The 25,878-nt window shown below is 46.2% G+C and overlaps 2 protein-coding genes and 1 long non-coding RNA gene across 11 annotated transcripts in view; 2 read left to right on the forward strand and 1 right to left on the reverse strand.

Moving 5' to 3' along the window:
* Nucleotides 1-18,668, reverse strand: part of SMTNL1 (smoothelin like 1) — a 29,383-nt gene extending 10,715 nt beyond the window's left edge. Inside the window, exons 1-6 of one of the 2 annotated variants that reach the window (XM_084860491.1) lie at nt 17,870-18,668; nt 6,283-6,412; nt 3,234-3,732; nt 1,827-1,962; nt 1,315-1,369; nt 77-244 (exon numbers count right to left, since the gene is read on the reverse strand). In XM_084860491.1, coding sequence (XP_084716617.1) covers nt 77-244; nt 1,315-1,369; nt 1,827-1,962; nt 3,234-3,671 — 797 coding nt within the window. In that variant the 5' untranslated portion in view covers nt 3,672-3,732; nt 6,283-6,412; nt 17,870-18,668. The remainder of the gene's footprint in view (nt 1-76; nt 245-1,314; nt 1,370-1,826; nt 1,963-3,233; nt 3,733-6,282; nt 6,413-17,869) is intronic. The other variant, XM_084860493.1, reaches the window with a different exon arrangement.
* Nucleotides 1,844-11,123, forward strand: LOC146358039 (uncharacterized). Its single transcript, XR_014792788.1, has 3 exons — nt 1,844-1,925; nt 3,084-3,176; nt 10,873-11,123. It is a non-coding gene; the product is annotated as an uncharacterized LOC146358039 (long non-coding RNA).
* Nucleotides 18,669-18,783: 115 nt separating the features above from the next.
* TIMM10 (translocase of inner mitochondrial membrane 10) lies at nt 18,784-24,709 on the forward strand. 8 transcript variants are annotated; one of them, XM_084860497.1, is made up of 4 exons: nt 18,784-18,853; nt 19,058-19,129; nt 19,373-19,473; nt 21,554-24,709. In XM_084860497.1, exons 1-4 carry the CDS (start codon nt 18,800-18,802, stop codon nt 21,753-21,755), a joined length of 429 nt encoding a protein of 142 aa, XP_084716623.1. In that variant the 5' UTR covers nt 18,784-18,799; the 3' UTR covers nt 21,756-24,709. The 8 variants fall into 8 exon arrangements, with proteins under 8 accessions (XP_084716623.1, XP_084716624.1, XP_084716629.1 ...); XM_084860498.1 differs by having other exon boundaries at nt 19,376-19,473; XM_084860503.1 differs by having other exon boundaries at nt 18,784-18,815.
* The last annotated feature ends 1,169 nt before the right edge of the window (nt 24,710-25,878 follow it).

Raw genomic sequence — 25,878 nt, forward strand, 5'->3', positions numbered from 1 at the left:
CCACAGGACAATGAGGAAAGAGAGAAAGAGAAATAGACCATTCAGAGTTTCAACCAAGGGGCAGACACAGGCTTACCCTCCAAATTTCTCCATAATGGCCTTGCGGGACTGAGCTCTGGGCGGCATGCGTGGCCTTGTTATCTCCCTCCTGTCAAATGCGGGCCTCTTCTTTTTCTCCTTGACAGCAGCTGCTTCCTCCGGTGCAGGCTGTAGCTCTTGATTCCCTTTTGGGAATGCTTCGGTGCTGACAACCAAAAGCAAGACAGAAACAGGTAGGAGACACACTGGATGAGGGGGTAAGTTAAAAATGGGCATGTGTTCCAACGCTTAATACAGTGACAGGGTTTGCACATAACGCTAACCCATGTTTGGGTTGTTGAATTCTGCCTTGTCATGATGTATGAACCCAACTGTGGTAACAAACCATGGTTTGTTAACCACAAACAACTCAGAAAAGGAACCCATTCTTTGTTGTTGGGTTGTGATCTGGGTTGTTTAAACCATGGGTTGTCATTACAGACGAACCCAGAACTGATGGTTGTTCATGGGTTGTTTAGTCAGACTACAGAGGTGGCAGGTAAGAATGATTTTAAAAACTCCAGCCGCTCTACATGCCAGTACTACAGTGCCGCAAAGGCATTTTGGATACAGGGAGGAAGTGGGTGAAGGAGGGAAACAAATGACCCAGGTATTGAGAAAACAAATTGTCTGCCAGAGAAACCCTGGGAAGGGCAACAAACCATGAATTAAATAAACCATGGGTAAGCAAACCAGGCCAGTGGCTCTCTAGTGAACCAGGACAACCAGAGGTCTTCCTGAGCACTCTCAGGACAAGTGTCCTATCAATCTTGTTGACTGCCAGTTGCGGGGGCGGGTGTGTGTGTGGTCACTGTAGTAATTCTGCATTGTTGCAGTTTTTGCTACCTTAAGATCTCAAGCCTCTACCCCTTACAGGGTCATGTTCCCATCCTTTTCCTGGGGCCAAGACAAGAGTGAAGTTGCTCACTAAATAGCCTGTTGTTGTTGTTTTCCATTAGTTACGCTGAAACATATTTTTTCCACAATTTTAAAGCTTCCCATTATGACTAAGAAGCTGGATTCCACTATTTTAACAGGGATTATTTTGGGACTAATTACCATTATAAACTCCCATTCTGGCACTAGAAGATACCTGGTGAGGGTCATTGCTCATCATCCCATCCCTGTCACCACAATCAATATTGAATGTTGACTTCTGTGTGTTTCCCCCACAGTGGTAAGAGATGCTACCCCACCTTGCCAGCCAGCCAGGGTTGCTCTCAGAGACTGTCTCACCTAGTGGTGTCTCCAGGGGCAGCTTCTGGAGCAGTTGGGCCTGCCGTGGTGCCACCTAGATGGAATTACAGAAAGTTGTACTGTTAAAAATCTCACTTCTTTGGAATTACATAGAAATGATGTATATAGAGGGGAATCAACTGTGACTGAACATATCCCAGGCTTCTCCATTACTTTCCTCAGAACTGGTAGGGTCCCTGTCCCCAAACTGTGCTATAGTTAGAGAAATCTGAGTGAAAGCCATGAGTGAAACCAGTAGAGGGGGCATGCAGTTATACAGAAAGTTCCAGTATTCAGGAAATAGAGCTTCTTCGTGTTATCAGTTATATCTGTGGAATGATGAGGGCTAGAAACATGCTTTTTGTATGTGTAAAATGAAAGGTGAGTTTCTCAGGATTCAGTGCCAGTCGCCATTTCAAGCAATAAATCAAGAATGCCATCTCCATCAATAATCTCAAATGTATTTTGCACTACCGTTACATTCTCAGTGTGTTGAACCATAGTTTCCTCACCTGTTTCCAAGGTTTTCAACCCTGTGGGAGTTTGTGGACTTTCATCAGGAGAACTAGGAGAGAATTCTGGCCAAAATTCTTCTTCTTCCTCTGGTTCTGGTGAGAGAGGCTCATCGGAAGTGCTGCCAGTTCTGCCCTGTGTGCACAAGAGAAGAGGGATAAATCAACATTTGTTTTAAATTTAACATTGTAAGCTGCCTTGAGGCCCTGGGTAATCAGGCAGAGTAAAAATCTTATAAATGAATCAAGCTATAGGAATTGTCTGTGTTGAGTTGTAGGACAGGGGCACTACTTATATTCCAGCGGGCTATGCTGAGGGAGAGTAGGCCTGTTCCACCAGCCCTGCTGAAGATCTCCCAAACGGAGGCTTCCCTTCAACTTTCTCAACTGACACCACCAGCAGCCATTCCAGCAGGCTGACTTGAGGGAAATGAGAGGGAGAGCAGGGCTGTTCTACCAGCCCTGCTAAAAGAATTCATTTCCCCCCTCTTCCCTCCCCATTCCTTTTTCCTTGTGTGTCATGGCTTCTTAGATTGTGCACCTGCAGGCAGGGACTGTCTTGTTTACTAGTTATACGTAAGCCACTCTAGGAGTCCTTTTGGCTGAGGAGTAGCATAACGATACTTCAAATAAATAAATAAGTAAGTAAGTAAGTAAGTTGTCTCCTCGTGCACCCTGTTCTGAGCCTCTTCTCTGAATCCTCAAAGTTTCCCAGAAACTGTTTGAACCCTTGTGCCTGAGCTCCTATTATGGTACTTGGGGAGTGCTCACGTGTTTACAAAGGAAGCACTCCCAAGTAAAGGCAACAGAAATCGGTGGCTTAGACGAGTGTACATGCACAAACTGTGCTAAGGTTTTAAACTGTTGTGCACCACCTTGATGGCTTTTCAGCAAATAAGACTGTACAGAAATGCTAATAATATATAAATAAGAAATCCCCTCCCTCTAAAATCCGCCTTGCTGTTCTTCCATTTGGCTTTGTAGCTCAGAGAGCTGCAGCTCCTTCTGCCCTGTTAATACCGGCAGCCAGCCATGTCTTTGTTGAAAGAGTCTTGTGGCACTTTAAAGACAAATAGATGCAACAGACCCACAAACGCAGCTACCTCTCTAAATGACTTAACATGGATGTGTGTGCCTATGTGTACAGACAGGAAAGAAACTGGCTAAATCCGGGCTAAATAAATCAGTGTGTGGGGCATGGGATGAGATGCACATGATTGGGGTGTTGATGGGAGTATTTTGCTTATTTTCCCATAGATTCTAAAAAGATGATGTAGACTGAGGTGAAGACATGGGGTGGAGAGCGTAAAACTGTACCCGGTATATGACTGTGAAACGAAGCATTAAGAGGTAACACTCCCAAAAAAGAAGTGGAGGATCATGATTTGAAATGCACTCTCTTCCCACCTCTTTACTGGAAGTGCTGGTATTTTCCTCCAAGGCATCAGCTTGTCCTCCTTCCCTCTTCGGCAGTTCTTCTGATGTTCCAGAAACATCACCTTCTTCTTTGGGCTCAGTTCCAGATTCACCCACAGCCACTCTGTCCTCAGTCTCTGCCTGGTCACCTTCTCCAACTTCCTTCCCTTTCCCTGTGGTCTCAGATCCCTGCACTTCCTCAGACTCCAAAGCCTTTTCTGAGGGCTCATTGTCCCCCTTAGCCTCATTCCCAGCAGCCTCTGTTTTCCCAGCCTCTCCCTCTCCATGAGCCTCATTGCCAGCAGCCTCTGTTTTCCCAGCCTCGCTCTGTCCCTTGGGTGCAATCGGAGCATCTCCTGACTCTCCTTTCTGCTCTAGCTCCTTGATCTGCTGGGTATCCTCCTGCTTCTTGGTGCCTTCAGCCTCCATGATGCCACGTTCCTGTTTTTTCAGTGGAGTATGACGCAGGTGGCCTTTTTTGGCTCAAGTTCTGGAAATACACAGGGCAAGGAATAAAGTGTGAAAACCAGGGTGCTAAAAGTTTCCACTCTTTTATACCAACTGATAACAACTGTAAATCTTTCCTAGCTGCACGGGCAATAGGTGCTCTCTCTAACTTGCAGCTAAAGGAGTGAATTGACTCCACTGAAAAGCACTGGGTGTTTGAGGCTCTCTTCACACCTGGCATTTTATTCCACTACAAACCGTTCCTTTTGATTCCAGATCCTTTCCAGGATTTAGACGGGCATACAGGATTTAGACCATACAGGCAGCTCTCATAGTGCTTCTCTCTCTCCCTGCCCCCCCCCCATTCCTTTTCAGGGCTGGGAGGAGCTGCATGGAAAAATTGGGACAGAAGGTGGCTGCTGCCCCTACCCCCGCTGATCATTGGTTCCTGTAACATGATTTACACTCTGCCCATCCTCCCGCCTTCCTTCCTTCCTGCATCCCCTCCTTCCTTATCTGTCATCAGCGGTGGCTGCTCTCCCCCATTATTCTGCCTTCCCATCAACTGGCTTGTTTCTCCCCCCCCCTTATTCTGGCTACCCAACAACCCTGTAAGGTGGGCTAGGAGAAGAGATAGTGGCTGCATTCCCCCCCCCCCCGCTGTTGTTGCTCTCCCCACTTATTCTGGCTTCCCAATGACCCTGCAAAGTGGGCTAGGAGAAGAGATAGTGGCTGGCTAGGTGGGAGGGAGTACTATGGAAAACCACCTCAGCATTACTGCCTTATCTAAAACAACTCCACACGCAAAAAGGAAACCATTAAAAATGAAAATTCCAAGCTCTGCATAATGAGTTTATTCAGGGGAGGAGAAAAGGAACTTTAATACCCATTGAAATCCTAACCATCAAGCCTCTCTCCTTTGTGGCTGAGAAGGGAGACTCCCCCATCCTCCCTGGGAGGAAAAAAGCCCATCAATCTGGTGAGCAAAAGGGAGAAGAAGCAGTCAGTGAAGTCAATGGGAGGAGAAGGTTCCAAGTACATGCAGTGAAGGGGATGGGAGACCTTAAGTCTGCTACTCTAAGTAGACTTACAATGCACTCCTATGTATGCCTACTCAGAAGCAAGCCACACAGATTTCAATGACACTTCTTCCCAGGAAAGGAAAGCCTTACAGCCAATGAGTTTACTCAGAAGTAAGCATTGCTGTCTTCAGGGGGATCTCGGAGAAGCATTTGGGATGGTTAACCACTTTACAGTTCAAGCGCCCATAGTGGAATGGGAGAGAGGCAGAAATGGTCACTGGAAGCGTGGTCAGTGACCTGCCCCCACCCTTCCACCGATCTGTTGTTATGACAGTGTTATTCAACGCTGCCCAGCAATACCCCCTAGCACACGCCCACACAAAGCGTGTCGGGAGCGCCCCTGCTGCCTTCTGAAATCCTCAAGTAGCCAGAATCAACACGCAGACAAAAGGGCTCCTTTCCAAGGCTTTATTTCCATTCAACCTAATGACACTTACAGATGCTAATTGCCTGAGACTAAGTGGAAAACTCAAAGGAACAGCCTACCAGGGGATTCTAAGCATTAGGATGTCAGTTGGTCTCCGTTTGAAGAAAAGCGTTGCAACTCTCTGAACTTAAGGAGTAGGAGGGGAGAGTCCCACCCTTTCCCGTGGGGCATCGGGGCACAGCTGTTGTCATTGCGCCAACTGGGCTGAGCGCCTCCTCTCAGCGCCTGCAACCTCTCGCATGTCTCTGTGCCTGCGCCTCGCGTCTAGAAGCTCAAGTTGTCCCTCCCTCTCCATGCCAGGGTCACTGTCGCTCCCAGGAATGTGAGCAGGAGGGGCTCTCCCTCCAGCTGCACCCCTGAAAAACGAGCGGGTTCCTCTCCCATGGATTGTATCTCTTCCTCAGAATCAGAGCTGCTTTGGGACTCTATGGGCTCAGATCCAACCCTGACACAGTGGGACAAAGCACTAAAGGGGAAATACACAGGGGGGAACTGGCAATTTCAATCACAAGCACAGAAAATGCCGGGTTTTCCGCCTTCTCAGATAACACAGAAAGAGGTAGGGGAAGTTGTGAGATAGCAGCAGGAGAGCAGCAGTGTTGTTTAAAGCTTCTGTGAAAACCAGTGACTAAAGAAGAATGATTCTGCTAAAAAGCTAAGGTGTGAAGAGAGCCTGAGGTGATACAAAAAATCTATCTGTGTCGGCCTATTCATCCATGCAAGTCAACAATTGATGAGGATGCATGTGTGGACTGGCCCATAGATCACTGCTGCGGCGTGTGTTGTCCTCCAGATAGTGTTGGACTGAAACTCCCATCAGCCCTACCCAACATAGTCACTGGTGAAGGATGATGGGCTTTGCAGTCAAATTACATCTGGAGAGCCATATGTTCCCCGTTGTTGCCATAGACCTTTGAAATACAAAGATTTCTTCCTTGAGTTTCACCTGCTCGGTTTAGAGGCAACAAAGGTCATAGCGAGGCTCTCTGCTGGGTGTGTATAAGACTCTTAAAAGCTGTGGAAATACTAAGCTACAACAGTAGGATCTCAGCTAAACTGGGAGCCCGGCCGTGATTATAATTACCTGGGAAGGTAAATCACACCCAAGGCAATGAAAAGACTTCGTTGTTCCCTGTCCTGGGCTGCTTTCGGTTCCTCCACCACTCAGAGCAATGATGTGACTGTATGTTTACCACAAGAAGGCAGGACAGCACCTAGGTTTTCCGTTGAAAGGACATGTAAAATGCATGGGCATTTTAGAATAACAGTGGATAATCTCCTTCAGAAGTTCCAGTGGAGGCTGAGCTGCATGCGTGTGCATCCCCCTGTGCCTCTGAACACTTGCAAAGGAAACGACATAGCTTGTAGGTCAGGGATATGTTGAGGCTCAAATATGGTTCAGTGCAGAGCCTGTCCAACATATGCTTTAATCCAGCCTTCTTTCTTTGGAGACAGGCAGAACCACACAGAAGGCTAAACTCATCAAGAGAATCCACGTCAAGCCCTGCATCAGGGCTGGTCTAATATGCTGCAGCAGCAAATGTCTCCCCCCAAGTAAAGGTACTCCAAGGCAATTCAAGTTATTTTGGCACTTGAGGCAGCAAATCCCACAAACGCCTTACTCCCTACTTGGCAGTAAAAATACTACTACATTAAATAACCACCCATTTGCTGTCCCTTCATGACAGCTTGCCTCACTCTGCCTAATGGTAGAGCCAGACCCATCTCAGAACCACTTAAAGAAGCAACTTATTTGAAGCAGAAGTTAGATCCTTCAAGGCTGTGTGTGCGCACGCGTGTTTGTGCATGCGTGTGCAAATAAGTCCACTGCCCCTCCTTTCTTGTCACTTAGTAAATCATCTTTAAATAAAACCTGCCGACAAATGTCAAGAACAGCCAGTGACTCAGGCTTGAAACGTGCAATTGGCAATTATGGGGGGAAGGGGCAGGTGAGGCGCCCTGTCACCTGCTAAAAATACTTCCCTGACATTTGCACGTACAGTTGAGAGGTCAGGATGCCCAGGATGTTTGAGCCAAGAGTGGCTCTGTTGGCTTGGTGCACCCTCTATTTTTCCTAAGGCTGCACTCCTGTACCCACTTACCTGGGAGTAAGTCAGTGGGACTTACTTCTGAGGATTGTGCTGTAAAGGAACCTGCACTTGCAGCTAAGGATGCCACGCAATCATATCCGTCTTTTACAGCCCTTGTTATTCCATCATCTTATAGTGTCCTATACAGACATATATTCTAGGAAGCATCCTTCTGTCACTTTCAGAGAAGGCACATACAGGAAAAGGAGGATTAGAAGAAAAAGGAATAGGGAGTTGCAAGCTAAGACAGATGACTGGGTGCAGTTTGTCCCATAAAGCTATGTTAGTAATTTCAAGTGGACATCTGAACAGTTATTTACAAGCAACAACATACCTCCCTTGGCTTGTTCCAAATATCAACACTCCTCCAGCCCATTCCCAGTGGTCTCTACCCTCTCTTGGCTCTGCTAATGCCCTCTCCCCTTACATCCCTCGCTTGCTGTTCCAGCCTTGGATTCCCAATAGCAGGAGGGGCGAACCTGTGGCCCTCCAGATCTTGTTGGACTACAGCTCTCATTATCTCTGACCATTGGCTGTCCTGTCTGGGGTTGATGGGGAGCTGGAGACCAACAACGTCTGGAGGGCCACAGGTTGCCCACCCCTGCCCTACAGGCCCACACATGATTCAGTGGCATCCTAAATCCTCACACTGCAGCATCCTTTAAGATCATCCACAGAAGCCCTTCTTCAAGTGGCTCGGAGAGTGGCAAAAGAGAGAAGGGTTTTTTGGTACTGGCCCCCCTGCTGTCCCAAGGGAAGCTCGTCTGTGCTTTCCTGTTCTCCCAGGCTTTAAAAAAATGTTTTTCAAAGTCTTTTAAAATATTTTAGTATTTTTGTGTGTTATTGGACTTTTCTACGTGAAGCTTTGAACCCGCACCTTTACTGAGGCTTCTCCTTCCAGATTCTTTGTCGGATTAAGGTCGGCTCCTTTACATGTTTTTTCCCCCAGGGGTTTTCGTTCTCTGCCTTTCTATATGTTTCATTACACAACCACTGGATGGTGCTGTGGTATAGCAGAATTGCGGAATTACACTACAGTCTCATTCTACCATCTCTGAATAATACCACACTTTCCTCAATTTAAAAAAAAAAGCTGGGGGAATGGTTGCAAGGAGCAGGAGAGGCCCTGGAGGATGATGACATCATGTAAAGGACCCGTAAACTACCATGAGTGAGCAATCATGAGTGCACAATAAAGGCTTTGTGTAGAAAAGCTCATTAACTTAGTCCCTGCAATGTTAGTTACTATCCTAGTCTTCGCAATGTGATATTGTATTTTTATGCTGTTTGGCACATCTATTAGTTTTATATTGTTGATTTTATTGTGATTTTATTTGTATTATTATCATTATTGCAAAACATCTAGAGGGATTTATTTTATGAGGCATTTGAGCAATTTAATAAATAAATAATACATAATCCTTGCTCTCTCTGAAATGGCCTGGTGTTCCTCAGATATGGGAATCCACTGAGGCAAGAAGGGTATTACTAGCATCTCTGCCAAGTAAACTCTAGCCCTTGTAAGTGCCAGACTAAGTCTGCTGCACAAACATCACCTTCCCCTCACAGCTGTAGCTCTTCAGTGGTAGAATCCATGTAGCGAGGGGAGCAACTTGTGTGGATTAAAACAAACAAACACTACTTCACTGGAGGAAAGAAACCCTTCAAACCTGTATAGCTGACCAGTCACAGAGGATATGAACGTTTTCCTAGAAATCAAACACAGATGGGGCTGTTAGCCATTATTTGGACAGGACTCGAACATTATTTGAACTGGATGCTGTGGTGAGCTCTGCGCTTATCGCGCGCTGGGGCCTGCTTTAATTTTGCCTTGATTAGCTCTGGTTCCGCTGGCTGCTGCTGTCCCATTCTACAACTCTGCAGATGGACAAATCTTTTACAGAGACCCCATAAAACTCCAGTGTTCTTTCCTCCAAACGAGACTGGTCATTCAGAGGCTGCCTGGAACTTCTCGCTCTGAGGAAGTGGGGCAGCAAAATGCAATACGCGTGGGCTTTGACCATCAGTTATGGACACAACTGAAGTCTCTTGGATTTTGGCTTCATCCCTCCTGAGACTGAGGAGGCCAAGTTCTTCTCCTCCCCTCTCCCCTGAGCATATATGGAGCGATGTGCATGGTGGTGGTGGTGGTGGAGTGTGTGTTTACCACGATTTTGAAGGGGATTCTTGGAGTACGCTGCTCCACAGGCCAAAAAGGATCAGCGCTCCCCGCTTCACCAGATAGTCTGTTGCCTTAGGCCAGGGGTGTTGAACCTCTTTCAGCCTGAGGGCCAAATTCCATTTTGGAGACGCTTTCCGGGGCTGTATTGAAGTGGTGGGCTAGGCTGAGGGTGAGGCCTATTCTAGCTTAAAGCTTTTACTGCCAGTAACAAAGCTTTAGGAGAGGCATTTCAGCCCTTTAGAACTGGGAAAGAACTGGGAAAAATAGAAAATGTGGGGGGAAATGTTTCTTCTCTCAATTTTCCAAAACTCCTTAGGGGGAAAAAGGGGGATTTAATTTTTTTCTGGTGTCCCCCCATTTTTTCTGCCCCCTGCCCAGCCTTCACATCTCTAGCAAATCATGTATGTATGTATGTATATGTGTATGTATGTATGTATGTATTTATTTATTTTCTAACGCTTAATTTTAGGGATGCATCCCCTGTCCTTCAATGAATTTTCAGGCCAGCTTACCCCTGCCCCTAATAATAATAATAAATACAATAAAAGCAATTTAAAACAAAACACTGAAGGCAACACAATTTGAAAGAGCACCATAAAAGCAGTCAACATTAACATGATCAGCAGAGATAAAATAGGTTGGATTAAAAAGCCTGGAAGAATAAAAAGTAATTCCTTGGTGCCAAACTGACATCAAAAGTAGGCACTAGGTGAGCTGCTCTGGGGAGAGCATTCAGTCAGGGAATCACCACTGAGAAGGCCCTTTCACGGGCTGCCACCTGCCTCACCTCAGATGGTGGGGGGACCCCAAGAAGGTTCTCTGTTGAAGACTCTAAGCAGACACACACAACTTCATCAGCCTCCTCTCTTTCAAGCCCTACATAGTCTTACTTCTTGCAAGTCCCTTTCCACTCCTGGATTCCCTAGGAGAGCACCGTATATTCCTAGTATTCATTCAAGGCGAGGGCTTCCCTCCAGCCTCCGTTTTTCTCTTCAGCGTGCAAGAGTCACACTCGGAACTGCGTGGGACCTGGATGAGTCTCAGGAGCCACCATTTGGCTGTTCCCATATACCTGAGGAATAAGTACTTAACTAGGCACATATGTACAAATTGCTCTTTCTTGAGCCGGGGCCCCACTGGGGACTGCTGATCGGGAAAGAAGGGGCACTGGGAATGAGGCTGCACCTACCAGATGGCTGGTCTTTCCTTCAGCCTGGCTCACTGACCCTTCCTGGTGCTTCCTTCTCCTGGCCTCTTCTCAGCCTGCCTTTCCCCCTTCACTGCTGCAGCACTTCTTTCATTGTTTACTACTCTGTTGATACACCCTCCCTCCCTACTGTGATGGGTAACTAGATGCTCCTATTTTTATCAGGAGGCCAACAGGTGTCTCTTTCAATCACAGCCCCTACTTCTCAGAAGGGCCAGATGGAGCCGGGACGAGGCAGAGAGGGATCGCTTCCTTCCAGCTGAGATGCCAGCAGCCCCCGAGCAGCTCCGGTCTATATTGAAGGGACTCATAGGAAATCAGTTTGTTATTGCCTAAAGGGGGGAATGATTTCATCTCGTTTCTTTATTCCATTTATTACATTTCTATACCGCCCAATAGCCAAAGCTCTCTGGGCGGTTTACAAAGATTAAAAACCTTAAACATGCAATATGTCTAGTGAGTTGCCTGCAAGAGGCTCAGTGTCCTATGGATCGCTTCTTTGGAAGCACTGACCATGTGGGAGGAATGTTTGGGATCAGATGTCTTCAGTCTGTCAGCTGCAAATTTCCTGGAGTTATGAGCAATGGATGTTTTCCAGAGTCTTTTATGATTTCTGATAAAACATGAAATATGGGGAAGAAATGCAAAAGGCTGGCTGCAGAGATTCAGAGCTGGCAGAAGAGCCTCAGAAAGAAAGAAAAAACCTCTTAAGATGGGATGGGGAACATGTGGCCCTCCAGATGTTGTTGGACTGCAAATCCCATCAGCCCCAGCCAGCATGGCCAATGGTCAGGGATGATAGGGGCTGCCATCCAACTGCACCTGAAAGGCCACATGTTCCCCATTCATGCTCTAAGAGGATAGAGGGAACAACAGAAGACTATCAAAAGTAGCACTGTGTCCGTTTAGAGAAGAGTTGCCATTTGCATCAGCTCTCTTACTTTTGAGTCCTGGGGGTGGGGTGGGTGGGAAGGCAGGTTTAAAAAGATGTAAATAAAAGCAGGAATCTGGGCTCTGGGATTTTATTTTCACATCTGGGACTAGAAATCTGGAGCATGGCAGGGAAGCTGCCTAAGAGACAGGAGCCAGTCTGCTTTGTGCCCCATTTTCCTGTTCTCTCTTGGACACTTTCTTGCTCCCTCAGCAATGCCCAGGGACTCTCTCTACGCTTGGAAGGTGAGGAATTCTATAGGAGTGGGGGCGGCTAGAGAGATGTTGAGATATAGCAGCAGCATAAAGACATTTTTGTATCTTGCATGGAGCCGGCGTCAAGGGTTGGGATGGTCACCTGCCGAGGGCCCACCTCTCAGCAGGGGCCCGCTGGCAAGAGCCCCCTGGACTTGCTCCTCCTCCTCACAACTGCAACCTGCATATTCACCTGCCTCTCAGTCTGGCCCAGTCAACACTGATGGTGAGGAGGAGCAGTAGGTGTTACTGCATCCTTGCTCACTGGCTCTCTGCCAGTGGTAGCAATGATGATAAATAGGATGAACCATAGGATCATAGAATACTAGGGTTGGAAGGGGCCTATAGGACCATCAAGTCCAACCCCCTGCTCAGTGCAGGAATCCAAGTCAGAGCATCCCTGACAGATGGCTGTCCAGCCTCGTCTTGGATGCCTCCAGTGTGGGAGAGCCCACCACCTCCCTAGGGAATTGGTTCCATTGTCGTATTGCTCTAGCAGTCAGGAGGTTTTTCCTGATGTTCAGCCGGAATCTGGCTTCCTGTAACTTGAGCTCATTATTCCATGTCCTGCACTCTGGGATGATCGAGAAGAGATCGTGGCCTTCCCCTCTGGGACAACCTTTCAAGTACTTGAAGAGCGCTACCTAAACATGGCCAGTTCTTTCAGTCTCTCCTCACAGGGCTTTGTTTCCAGTCCCCTGGATGAGGACAACAGCAGCTAGTGACAATGGCGGTGAGAAGGGAGGCTCAGTGAGGGCCCATTGAGGGAGTCTTGCCCAAGTACCTGAAAAAACCTGGACCCGGCACTGATTTTGCCCCACTTGGGTCCAGGCAATAGGTGGTTTCGTTCATCTTCAGGGTGCAGCCTGTATGGGTACTGAACCAACATAGCACAAGACAACAGTATTTAGGTATGACAGGAGAGCAAAGGAGCCTTCTGCTTAAGTGGCTGGGATGGGAGAGATGCTGGGAACACCATTCCCCGGGGTCAGGAGTTGGGGGGTAAGAACAAAGAAGCCGTGTGGCCTGAGCCTAACCTTCCACCCCAAAATGCCAGAAGCTGCCCAGATGCCCCACTAAATTCAATGAAATGTAATGGCTGCTAAGCATGCTTAGGATTACAGCCTTATTCCCAATATGCAGCCTTCCCCAACCTAGCACCTTCCAGATGTGTTGGACTACAACACCCAGCATCCCCAGCTAGCATGACACTGCTCTACTGGCTGAGGATGATGGGAGTTACAGTCCAACACATCTGGAGGGTGCCAGGTTACGGAAGGCTGCCATGAAGGGATAAACGAACTACACAGACAGTACTTAGGATCCCGATAAGAACCACCCACATTGACCAATGGGCACAGAATATGTTGAGATCCTGACAGAGGCAAGCGCTAAGGATCCAATCCTGGCATATCTCTGCCATCCAAGTTTCCTTGGAAAAAGGTCTTCCTCCATGACAGACAGCCAAAGAATGTTTCATTGGCAACGCAAGCTACACAAATATTGTCCGCACCCCTTTTTTGCATCTTTCGCAGCCTGGCAGGGCATGTTTGCTGTAAACATTGCTATGGGAACTGAACTGAGATAGTCCTCTGCTGGGAGAAACCCATGGCTTGAATGAATCGCTTGCCAAGGCCTCTGTCCCTTGGAGGCCTATTAAAATGTCTTCCTGGAGTGACAGTGAAAACCTAGTGAAAACTATGGGATTAACCTCTTCAGCATAACACGCATCCAATTCACTACATGCCCCATCACCCTTTCTGCTTTTCATTTTTGAAGCAGCTCTGACACCTTGTGGCCAAACTGGGCACTGACTGGTCTCCTAAAATGAGGCCATGACAGAGGCAGGAACTGGGGAGTAGTAGAGAGCAGAAAGAATTGGATTGTGTCCTGAACAGAAGACTGCCCTGAATTTATATTACATGCCCCTTCCCCACTTGCAGTAGGATTGGCAGATTTTGCAACATAGTATGAAGCTTTGCATTTGCTCCTGTCCTGTTTGAACAAACTACTTTTTTTGTTTGGGCAGGGCCATCTGTCACGGCAGGAGAAAGCTCTCTTGTGACTGGTGCTATATCTCCCAGAGCTGGTACAAGCATAGAAGAATCATACATGATAGATTGGTGACTGTAACATATAGGTGGTCCTGATCACCTTCTCCCCAGTCATGGGTTTTTTATTTTTTGTCTACCCTACCGGGCCTTCTGATGCCTTGTGGCTGTCCTCTATCGATTTCTCATCTGCTTTTCGGATTTCTCTGAGTGATTACTCTAATAGTAAAATGTTCCACTGATTGGAGACATTGTTTATATTCCCAGCTGTTTGTCTGACTTGTTGTATGATTGAGGGGAGGCCTCTGTGTGTTGTCCTAAGTAAATGGAGAGTAACCAAAGTGATCAAGGGTGTATTTTTCTCCAAGACAGACAGCAGACATTTGTCAGCTAAAGAGCAGCAGAGAAATGGCAGGTGTTGCTTTATTTGCTCCTTGCATAACAAGGCAACACAAGGCTAGGCTCAAATTACTTACCAAACATAAAAGCACAGAAGGCCACTAAAAGCTGCTGCATGACAATAATGTTTCCTCAGCCTCTAAATATAAGCATGCAGGTCTGCTCCAGCCAAATAGTTGCAAACCACCTCAAGAAACATTGGCCGCTCCTTTTGCTTCAGATCTCTGATAGGTCCACAAAAAAGCAGATTCCATGTAGCCAGAGAGAAAACTGAGCCAGTTTTCACATGGGTGTCAAATTTTCAGCCTTGATGGAAATGGCTCCAATGACATGCTTCATACAGTTCACCTGAATTGCAGCTGTCTATGTTCAAGGCCCATGGCAAGCCATTTGGTTTCATGAACTGAGATGACATATAACAGAAAAGGAAACGACTGCATCTTGCCAACACTGACTTTCCCAGCTCAATGGATCAGGTTCCCATTTTACAACAGTGTAGTCAAAAATGACCAAAGGGGAATGAAAACAAGTGAGAATTCAATCACAAAATTTGAGGAGTATCATCCAGGTTTTACATCAGTTTAGTGATTTCCCCAAAGAATCCTAGGAAATGTAGTTTACTGAGGGTATTATGAATTCTGGGTATAATCCAACGCAAGGCCTACTAAGAGTAGATCCATTGAAATGAATGGGACTTCAGTTTCTCACGGCTAACATAAGTCCCATTCACTTCAGTGGGTCTACTCTAATTGGATTTTACCCTCTGTGACCCTAGCCCCCTTCCCTTCCTGTCTCCAAGACTTTTGGGTCCCAAGCTTCCCTGGGGAGACAGAATGACTGTTAAACCAATTTAAGCCTGTGATGTAAATATATTCTTGAGAGAGCAACCAATTACAGGTCTTTTGTCAACTGCTCAGCATTCAAGTCTTTCTGAACAACAACAAATGGGTAAGACAAAATAAATATGAACCTTTGGATGACAGCATTGGTACTTCCCTTGACAATTTAGAGATTGTCATAGGAGCGGAATCTAAGGATTACAACATGCTGTAGCTCTGTGTTGCATGGTGTGGTCTGTAGGACTTACATTGTTTATGCATCTGGTTCTTGTAACTGCTTCTTAATTAGCAGCGAATTGTACATTTTCCTGTACCAAAATGGCTATCACATTGCATTATCAGTGAGGATTATTTCTTTACCCTATTTTTTGCTAGACTTGCGTGCTCATGGGAGGTCCAGTACAAAAATGTTTCCTTTCTTTAAGACCACGGCAAAAACCAAAGAATCTGGTATCATCTTTGAGACTAACACATTTAGTATGGCATGAACTTTCATGGACTAGAGTCCACTTTATTAGATGCATGAGGTTTTATCCTATGCTAGCTGGTGTATGTTACACAAACATACATGCATGGGTACAAAGGAAAAGAATTATAACAGTGGAGTCAAATGTCATGAAATGCCAACTGTACAGTCTGTGACAACTCAATTGATCTTTAATGTATGTAAATAAGCACAGTGACCAAAACAGCAGTCGTTGGTGATCTTAGTACTGTTGAGCTAATTAACGTATATAGTTAAGACAGGAAACCATTGTCCATAATTTCACACTCTCCACATACTGAAATAGCACAACCCCATGTGTAGATTTATTCAGCTGTGTATGAAATAACAAAACTAGAATCTAGCTTAACTCATAGGAACATGGGAAGCTGCCTTTTAAACAGCCAGGCTATTTGTACATCCAGCCCAGAATTATCTACTTGGGCAGCAGCCCTCTGCCAAAGAGCCTTTTCCCATCACCCGCTACTAGAGATCCTTTTGACTAGAGATTGCAGGAATTGAACCCGAGACCTTCTGCATGCAAAGCATGTGCTCTACGACTGAACAACAGCTCCATCCCAAATGGGCATGCCTGATATGGCACTTTTTGTGCCAGCCAAAATGCACAAAGGCAGCAAGACCCAAGAGCAGTCCAGCTCAGTCCCCATGTCCAACCTTAATGGCCAAATATGTGACCAACCCACAATTCCTGTCCCCAAGCTTCATGTACCATGTTATGTTTTAAAGGGGATATTTGCCCCTTTTCAGGGTGGTATATCCTGAACCAAACAAATACAGCTTTTGTCTGTGCCCACATACCACTTGCCACTGCAGAAACTAATCAGACACAATAAATCAAATCAAATTTAATTCAACACTGATTGACAGTAAACTCAGAATGCAGAGAAGCATCTAGCCTCATAAAGTAGTCATGCAGACAAACTGTCCTCTCTAGGCTGCCTCCTTGCAGGTTCAGAAAAAACACAGAAAGAGACCTTCATAAAGCGAGCCTCACCTCATTTAAGCAGCAGGGCAGAAATTACGGAGAAAAACTTTCAGGGGACAGTTTTAAAGTCCCAACATTAATGGTTATTCTCAAAGCATTATGCCTTGTGATTTTAGATTTTAAACCCCTGGGTTCCTTTTTCATCCTGGAAGCCATTAATTAGGCCTAAGGAAACATTGTCCAAATAGCTTTAGAATAGGATAGCAGATGCAGGTGGTGTATTAGAGCAGCAGGACTACAGTTTTCCCCATCTGCCTTCAAAAGCATCAGTACAGAGTACATAAAATGTTGACAAAGGTTTGCTGTCTCCATGGGATCTTGCTCTTTCTGGACCCAAGTCACCAAGTATTTGGGCATCTTCCAGTTGTGCATTCAGTGATTAATATCTACCTCTTCTCACGACACTATTACATACATGCAGCAAGGGGTTTTATTAGGCTGCCTTTGAATGTTGGGCAGGCTACCAAAAGTCTGTAGGAGAGCAAAAACATCTACTTGCACTTGAAGAGACAGATGGAACCGTTTTAGATAGCTTCCAAAGGTGTCAGCTTATGAATTTCATTAAATCCACAAATAGGACTAGCATAACTGTAAGACTCTGATTATATTTAAATGCCCAGTTAGCTGTGGATGAAAAGCTTGCACCTTGCCTCTGGAGTTGAGAACATAGGAAGCAAAAATACATCAAATAGAAGCTTACAACCTGCTGTTATAAATGTTTGCTTTCCAAGATGTTCCACTGTTCAATGAAGCATGCAACATTCTGTGCATGTTTACTCAGAACTAAGTCCCACTAAGGTGGATGAGATTTATTATCAAGTAAGTATTCCTACAATTGCAACCTTTAAGGCTTGTTACATTCCCATATTTCTGGTTGAAATTAACATGCCATCTTTTCAGAAAGTAATCACTGTCGAGAATCAATTTGCTCACACAACCACCGTTTAAGGCACACTGCTGTGATGCTCCACATCAGCAAGTCCTTGATTATGCTAGCATTTGAAGCCTGCTCTTTACAGCTCAAATACCTATGTAGTCATAATTCTGAGAGCAAAATAATCCTGAAATATGATTTGCCCTCAGTTGCATATACAACCCAGGAAGGGAAGATTCCAGCTCTGAACTGCTGCAATTCTATAGACATTGATTCATTCATTCACTTACAACATTTATATAGAGCTCCACATCTAAACAGATTCCAGGGCAGTGGACAATACAATTTACTTACCTGGGAGTAAGCCCTACTGAACACAGTGGAACTTATTGTGGATTAAACCTTCATGCATAGGACTGCTCTGCACCTTGCTCAGATAAGGGAGTGGAGGAAAAACAAACCTTTCTGTGGGCTGCTGCTCTTTCCTATTACCTGGCAATAGTCAATATATTTTGATGTGTAATCGCCTCCCCACCCAGGTCCGTCTTTAGAGCAGCCTTTCCCAACCTGGTGTCCTCCAGATATGTTGGACTACAACTCTCAGCATCCCCCAGCCATGTGGGAGTTGTAGTCCAACACACCTGGAGGGCAACAGGTTGGAGAAGGCTGCTTTAGAGAAAGGTGGGCCAGAAATATACTAAATACTACGTGAAGTAAATACTACATGCAGGCACCAACAAGCCCTCACGTGGTGGGCAAGCGGCCTCAGGATGGCTCAAGATGGCCATTTATACGCTACCCATAGTGTGGCACCATACGGCGCCTTGCATTTCAGTTTCCTGCTTCCCACGTTGCATTAGTGACAGGTCTGAGAAACCTCCAGCGCTACTGGAGGGCTCATTGATAAATCCGTGCCAAACGGAGCTGACCCGGGCCCAGCAAATTAGGCTCCCACTCTGCCCCAAGGCCGCCTTCTTCTCTATGCTCACTTCCTCTTAAACTCTATGGCAACACAGGCCGTGGCGCAGCCAAACATCCGGCTCGCAGCTCTCTATGGTTTAAGCCCTCCCAGGGACGGGAATTCTTTCCGGCTCCGCAGAGGCGCCTGCGCCTCGGATGCGGGGTCAGCCGCCTCACTCAGGCTGCGCGTGTCGAAGGTTTCTCTCCCTCAGGCGCACAGCAGCTGCCTGAAAGGCGTCATTATTCCTTCCCGGAAGTCTCTATGGCATCCCAGGAGGGAGTGGAGCGAAAGGCGGAAGTGCCTCTTCCTCGTGTTTCCGGTTGATGCCTGAAGCTGAAGGTGAGCTTTGCCAGTGGGGAAGAAGGCGTGCTGCCCAGGTGATGGGCGTTCATGGGGGAGCAGCTCACAGAGACGGGGCGAGGGGGAAGGGGCGGGATTTGCCTTCTGCGTGTGAGTGGGGTGGTGCCCCTGTTAGTGTTGGCTGAGAGGGCTGCTCGCCAGGGTTGCCACTTTTACTTTTGCAAACAAACACGACGCAGCGCCCGACCAACCTTTTTGCCCTTATTCCCACCATCTCCCAGGAGGAGCAACAACACAGTGCTGATGACCTCGGGGGAGACCTCCCAGGACAGCCCCCCACTTCTGCCCTTCAGGTCAGTACAATAACAACTTCCCCTGTTGTCACGGCACTGATCTGTTAGGCAGGGTGGGAGGAGGGGCACGGGCTGACTCGTGTTTATTTGCCTTTTACTGCCTCGTGGACCGCAACTAGGCCTGGGCACTGAGAAACTGAGCAGGATTCTAAACTACTGACCAAGTAGCAACCTTGGTGACTGTGTGCGAGTACATGTATATGTAAGTGGAGTCACTGGGTTCTGATGTTTTGCATTCTCCAGCAGCATCAAGGACAAATACTTCAAGGTGTAATGGATCCTCTGCGGGCGCAGCAGCTGGCAGCTGAGCTGGAAGTGGAGATGATGGCTGATATGTACAATAGGTATTGACGAATCACGAACACAAGGGCTCTCTTTAACAGGACTCATACTTGAAATTTCCAACATGAGAGGAAGGTGCTGTTCTAGGGGTGTATAATGTCAGGTGTTCTATGCTGTGGTTTATGCTTTTCTTTACTCCACGCACCCCAGACATTTTCCTAGGATCTTTCTTTCCACCAAACATTGTATTATTTTAATACCACTAACTTACTAGGCATTGTGTAGAACAGCCTTTCCTAACCTGGTGTCCTCCAGATGTGTTGGACTACAACTCCCAGCATCCCCCAGCCAGTCATGACTGGCTGGGGGATGCTGGGAGTTGTAGCCCAACACATCTGGAGGACACCAGGTTGGGGAAGGCTGACACTGAATAACATAAACATTGCCTTTTTTGATCAGAACAAGGCTCTATCTAGTCCTATTGTGAAGCTTGCAAGCAGGACACACAAGCAACAGCCTTACCCTGCTGTTTGCCCTAGCACCTGGTAGCAGAGGTAATTACCTGTGAACATGGAGGTTCTGTTTAACTATCATAGCTGATGAGATTATCAATGGCTGTCTTCCATGGATGTGCCTAATTAAGTTATCTAATTTATTGGCCAGCTCCACATATTGTGCCAGAGATTTCCATAAGTTACTCATGTATTGTGTGAAGTACTTCCTTTTGTCATCCCAAACCTACTGTCAATCAATTTCATTGGGTGACCTTGAGTGCTAGTATTATGAGGGATGGCAAAAAATTTTCTCTGTTCAAAATTGTATAAACCTCTTTATACTCTTTATAAACCTTGTATAAATTGTATATCCAACGGTGTTATCCAGAGGGATGCTTTGGTCCTGTCACAAGATCATCTGCTCTTCCTGCAGGCATTGGTACCATGAAATAAGCCTCCAAGATAGTTTTTCCTTGCTATTCTGGTTGAACTTAACATTTAGAAGTAGTTTTAAGCGACTGGCACTGTGTGAATGTTCTGTAGTATGGGAAGAAGTCTTGGTGTTTAGATTATAAATTGTATTTGGCATTTTCATTTCTGTGATATCTATTTGTTTTTCTTGTGACTCACCCCAAAATAGGCTTACCATCTCCCAACTGGCTCTGAGTTGCTGGATTCTTGCAGGGATGGGTTCAAGAAATCCTTACCTGCTGGAAGGCTGCATTGACAAAACCTGCTCTTTGTGTTGCAAGCGATCATTTTCACTTACCAAATAAGAGAAAAGAGTTGGGCAGGCGCTCTGGCTACTACAATCTTTAATAGGAGGAAAAATAGTTATTCATATTCTGCTAGCCTTGGAAGACATGCAGTCCAATCCTGTGCACATTAATTCAAAAGTAGGTCCCACTGAGTTCAATGGGGCTTACACCCACGATAGTGTGCAAGGGATTGCAGTTATGCAGACTAATTCTATGCATGTTTATTTGGACATAGCAACTCAGATGTACCTGGAAATGATTGCGAAGCGGGAAAGCCTATTTGAAAGTACTTCTTGTCTGTCTTAATAAACATCCTGATGATTTCTCTGTAAATTGGGCTATGTGTTTGTTCCAAAATGGACAGGGCTAGGTTTTAGATGTGGTTTACATAGTTGAGTATGATTATATAAAAGATTATTATTTTAAGCTGATATATTATGGTTTGGGAAATAACTGAGAATCTTGCACTTGATTAACAGGAGAAATAGCCCTGCACTCAGTGAAGGAAACCTTTCTTTGCGGGGTGGGGGTGGGGGTGGGCAAGTGTTGACAGTCAGGAGAGACAGTTGGGAAGTGGCGGTTGATGAGGGTTATGACTGGGAGAGTAGAACAGGGTGGTGATCCTGTGGCCTTCCAAATGTTCTACTGCAGCTCCCATTGTCCCTGATCACTGGCCATGCAAGCTGGGGGTTGATGGGAATTGGAATCCAACAACACCTGGAGGTCCAGATGTTGCACACTGCTGGTTTTAGGCATCAGTAGAGCTGTAGCTATGAAGGCTTTGGGTAAGAACTGTGGGGTGTTCTGTTTTAGATGGACATAAAGCAGAGTTGGAACAGCCCAAAGACTGCTGTTTTCTCATGCCCTCTCCTTTTCTCATTCTCTCCCAGAATGACCAATGCCTGCCATCGCAAGTGTGTGCCCCCACACTACAAGGAGGCTGAGCTGTCAAAGGGGGAGTCTGTGTGCCTGGATCGTTGCGTCTCCAAGTATTTGGACATCCATGAGCGCATGGGTAAGAAATTGACAGAGCTCTCAATGCAGGATGAGGAGCTGATGAAGAGGATGCAGCAAGGGGCCGGGCCAGCGTAAGATACCGTTGCCTTTTCAGAATGGACTGCATGCCCACTTGCTCCTTCTGCCCCCCACAGTGCCTGGACTCAGTGTTGATCCTTCCTTTGCCAATAAAACATCAATGTTATGTTATCTCTGCTTAACTGCTAAGTATGCTGGAGCTTTGCCATCTTGTGCTGGGCTTGGTGGAGGATGGGGGCAGGCTTTGATTGCCTCATGAGCCCAAGCAGTCTCAGCTGTAGGATCCATGTGTTTCAAGGGAGCTCTGTCTCACACAGGAAGTAGCAGGCTGAAGAATGAATGCCCTCGGGTGTGCTTGGCTCTTTCCTGTGGATTTTCTTGGTCAAAATCCATTGCTGCAGGAAGTTTTTGTTGTTGTTGCTTTCATTCCTTGGGTGCATCAGCAGAACAGGAACAGGGTTTATCATCCTTCGTATAGTGGTTAGGTTTCCATTTCAATTCAATTACACTATTTAGACTCGTAAGAGTTGAAATGCACCTGCAATCTAGCCACTGCAGTGGGAGGGTCGGGGCACCACATCAGGATGTTGGTACAGCAAATGGCTCTTGATTTCTTGATCAAGTGATCCAAACGACAGGGGCAGATTAAAAAAAAAAAAAAGTCCCATGTCTCCAGCCAATCTAACTGGGGCAGAGGTCTTTCCTAGCTCCGAACAATGAATATGACATGACTCGCTGACTGAGTTTTCCTCAGAGGAGTGCAGTACCCGCATTACCTAACAGGCTATGCCTGTGAGCGCAGTTACTTTTAACTTTGAAAAAAAAAATGACATTAAATGAGCATTTGTGATCCCTTTGCTCTTGGCTGGGCTCATAAATGGAGCTGGCTGCAGTTGCAGCAGACAGACAGCAGGGGGAACTAAAGCCTGCAACATGGATTTTTTTTGCAGCATCAGATGTCCAGCCACAGCTGGGGTGGCCACTTACGCATCACCCCCCAAGAAAGGACACTGATTTGCATTAAATTTGCAGGTGCCAGTTTAGATGTAGAGATGCAAAGTTAGAAATAACTGCTGAACTGCTAGAATTTAAATAGAAATACAATATATCTCATCATAGTGCGGAGGCTGCCCAGGTTTCCTGGGTCCCTGCTCCATCTCCTGCCCAGGTGCTGACTGTTGATGGGCAAGTTCAAGGCCCCTGTTCTCCCTCCTGACGGTTCTTTGGCTTTAAACCTGACTTGGACTGGGCAGCCCATCAAACAGGATACCTTCTAATAGAGGACTGTCCTCTGCCAGCCCTTTGAATAGAGGACTGTCCTCTGTAAAGCAAGAGCTACGGCCACCCTACCCACAGGGTTTTGTGGAAATTCAAGAAAGAGTGGCGAGATGATGCTGATGGAGAGGTAAGGATGAATGACAGCTATGTCCCTGCCAGCAGTTGACCGTATGTGAACCGTAATAGGTGCACCCTGAGAAGAAAGCTCATAGAGGATTCTGACACACTAATTGATGTATGATTACTGACAGCAACAACAAAAAGGTAAAATACCAGCTGGTTAGCTAGCCTTCTCCTTGTCTGCTAAAATGTAGCTGCTGTTTTGATGGGCTTGTTAAACCAGCTTTCACCACATTCTGGTGCCTTTTATTTAAACTCCTCAAGCAACTTCTCTATACAATTTGAATTGGAGCCCAAATTTCCTTCCACCGTGTGTCATCCTGTTGCAGGAGAGGTATGGCATATTGCCGTTCTTCATCAAATTCCTCTTGTTGTTTGCCCATCTTCCTCTAGCGTGGTTGTAATCCAAGGGCTCTTGAGGAATTGCCTGTGTATGTGTGTTTTTCTAGTTAAAAGCATTTGCTACATTTTATTGTGGCCAGCAGGGGGCATAGGGAAGCAATACTTCTCAACCACAGCAAGAATAACAACTTTTGGGCACGGTTATTATTTTTTTTATGAGCACGGCTCATAATTGGGCCCCTTTGATTTCTTTTAGCCTCATTCTGTATCTTCTAATTAAATAGCAGCTGTGTTTAGCCAAAGGGTGGCTTATTCAATTAGAGCTGCTTAAAGCAATTAGAAGTAATTTAAAACCACATGTTGGAAGTTATTTGGCAACCTTTAGTTGTGGTTTTATTCCTGTTCAGGGCAGGATGCTGCGATGCGGTTACTTTCGTGCAGCTCCGAGCGCCCCTTGTTGTGGCTGGAAAGGGCATCAGGAGTTTCAGGCACAGTGACAATAGCCATTAAGGAAACTTGTAAAATTCAATAATTGCCGCTTCCTGCTCAGAGAAGCTCACAGCCTCAGCAAAGCCAGGTACATTTGTATGTTAATCTATTGCTGCTGATTTTCTGTGGCAATGACTTTCAAGCTTCTGACAATGCTTCCTGCATCGACGTGAATATGGAGGAATTTCTGTGCGTTTCCTGCAAGTTACGGAAGATTCTGAGGCATGTTCTAGATCATAGGAATGTAGGAAGCTGCTTTATACTGAGAGTATAAAATAAGTATAATAAGTATTATACTTTATACTTATCCATCTCTGCTATAGGCATACACACATGCCTGAGAGGAAGTCCATATGAACTCAATGGGGCTTCTTCCTGAGTAGGTGCCCACAGGATTGTGCTATAAGAAAGGGGCAGGCTTACACTCAAGAAATAAGGAACAGGTGCCTCTAGGGACATGCGAAACCCAGGGATTTATTTTTAGTACCAGAGCTGAACCCACAGTTCTTACACATGCACACACACCCTTTCCTGGTTTCCCCCTCAAACGTTCTTCATGCAAGTAGCCTAGTTTGAGAGCCCAGAGAAGAAATGTTTTAGTTGTTGCTTTTGTTAAACACTTTGGAGTCGGAAATCCTTGATGAACTCTTGCAGTTCATCCAGAGATATACCACTTGGCCCTGATTTTAATTTTAATAATTGTAGATGTCACCCTTTGATAAAAATAAATAAATAAATAAATTCTGGGCATCTCACAAGTTAAAACAATAAAATACAGCTCTACCTTCTGCCCACTTGTGTTTCAGGACACACATTCTGTTCACGCAGGTACTGACCAGATCTGTGGAGGCTCACCATCGCCCTGTGTAAGCTGGGAATGTGCTCTAGAACAAACAGAACCCTCATCTCCATCTGTAACTCACAGGAGAAGGTCGGTGGTGGTAGGCAAAATGCCTTTTCTGCAGTTTATCTGCCATTACTGATCTCTTTGGGGAACCCTCTCAAATGCCTTAAGGAACACTGCTCTCTGAACTATTCTTGGATCTTGCTGTGACATGTGTTTCTACCAAAGTGGCAAAGAAAAAGGAAGAGGCTCTGCAAAGTTCATCTGGCAGGCCCCCAGTGACCAATATCTGGAATTGCTTCTAATTGTCCGACTTGGGTTTTGCCTCCTGTATGCTGGTTTTAATTAATTTCTCCCCCCCCCCATTCCTCCCCCCGCCTCCACCATGGCCTGTCTTCCAGTCTAATTTTAAAGAGCCTCGTGGGATCACAGCTAAATTGCTGCCTCAACTGATCCCCTTCTGCTGGTGCTGGGATTCGAGACTGTGCCATTATTGCTTCCTGCCTTGATGCTGTGGTTGCCGCCGGCATGCTGTGTGCGCGATCCTTCTGATGGCCAGACTTGGGTCTGGTGCTGCTTCTGAGTGCAAGTCTGTGCCCCCGTTGGAGGGGGCTCAGCAACAATCCGGGCAGAGCAGGTTACCTCTGCTGTGGTTTCTAAATGTAGAATGCCGCTTCGGTGGCAGGAAAGTCAACCTGCGTTTGTTCCACTGAAGCAAAAGCTGTCCCTTAAGGTTGAGGCAGGCTTGCCTGGTGGTTACACATCCAATTAGGCCTGGAGCCACTTCCCTCAGGCTGAATTATCTTGCTTGGCATTCACATTGCACATAATGTCTGCACTGTTGATTATTACCGTTGAAACTCTTGCCTGCTTTTAGGGGCATAGAGTTCCCTAGTCCAGCTCACCTCGCTAATTAACCACCTCCCTTCTCCAAACCTTCCCTTTCCAAAATGGGATTCCTCTGTTGCATTTCTAGTTCCGTTGGTCCCTTCCAGTTAAAATAGACAGGCCTGATTCATAATCGCATGTTTCAAAGTTATTCCAAATAACTGTTCTGTGCATCGTTTCCTCATTACTTAGCAGCACTGTATCCACCGGCATTGACTC

This window comes from Heloderma suspectum, chromosome 1 (genome assembly GCF_057233095.1).
Source record: "Heloderma suspectum isolate Gila_16-S chromosome 1, 16-S_ref, whole genome shotgun sequence".
Taxonomy (NCBI): Eukaryota; Metazoa; Chordata; class Lepidosauria; order Squamata; family Helodermatidae; genus Heloderma; species Heloderma suspectum.

Bases quoted from the DNA above. Each gene is read 5' to 3' on its own strand.
- TIMM10 (XM_084860497.1), top strand. From the start codon at position 18,800: ATGCCTGAAGCTGAAGGTGAGCTTTGCCAGTGGGGAAGAAGGCGTGCT. The intron at 19,130-19,372 runs GTCAGTACAATA...TGCATTCTCCAG, and splicing joins CCCCCACTTCTGCCCTTCAG to CAGCATCAAGGACAAATACT. The intron at 19,474-21,553 runs GTATTGACGAAT...ATTCTCTCCCAG, and splicing joins ATGGCTGATATGTACAATAG to AATGACCAATGCCTGCCATC.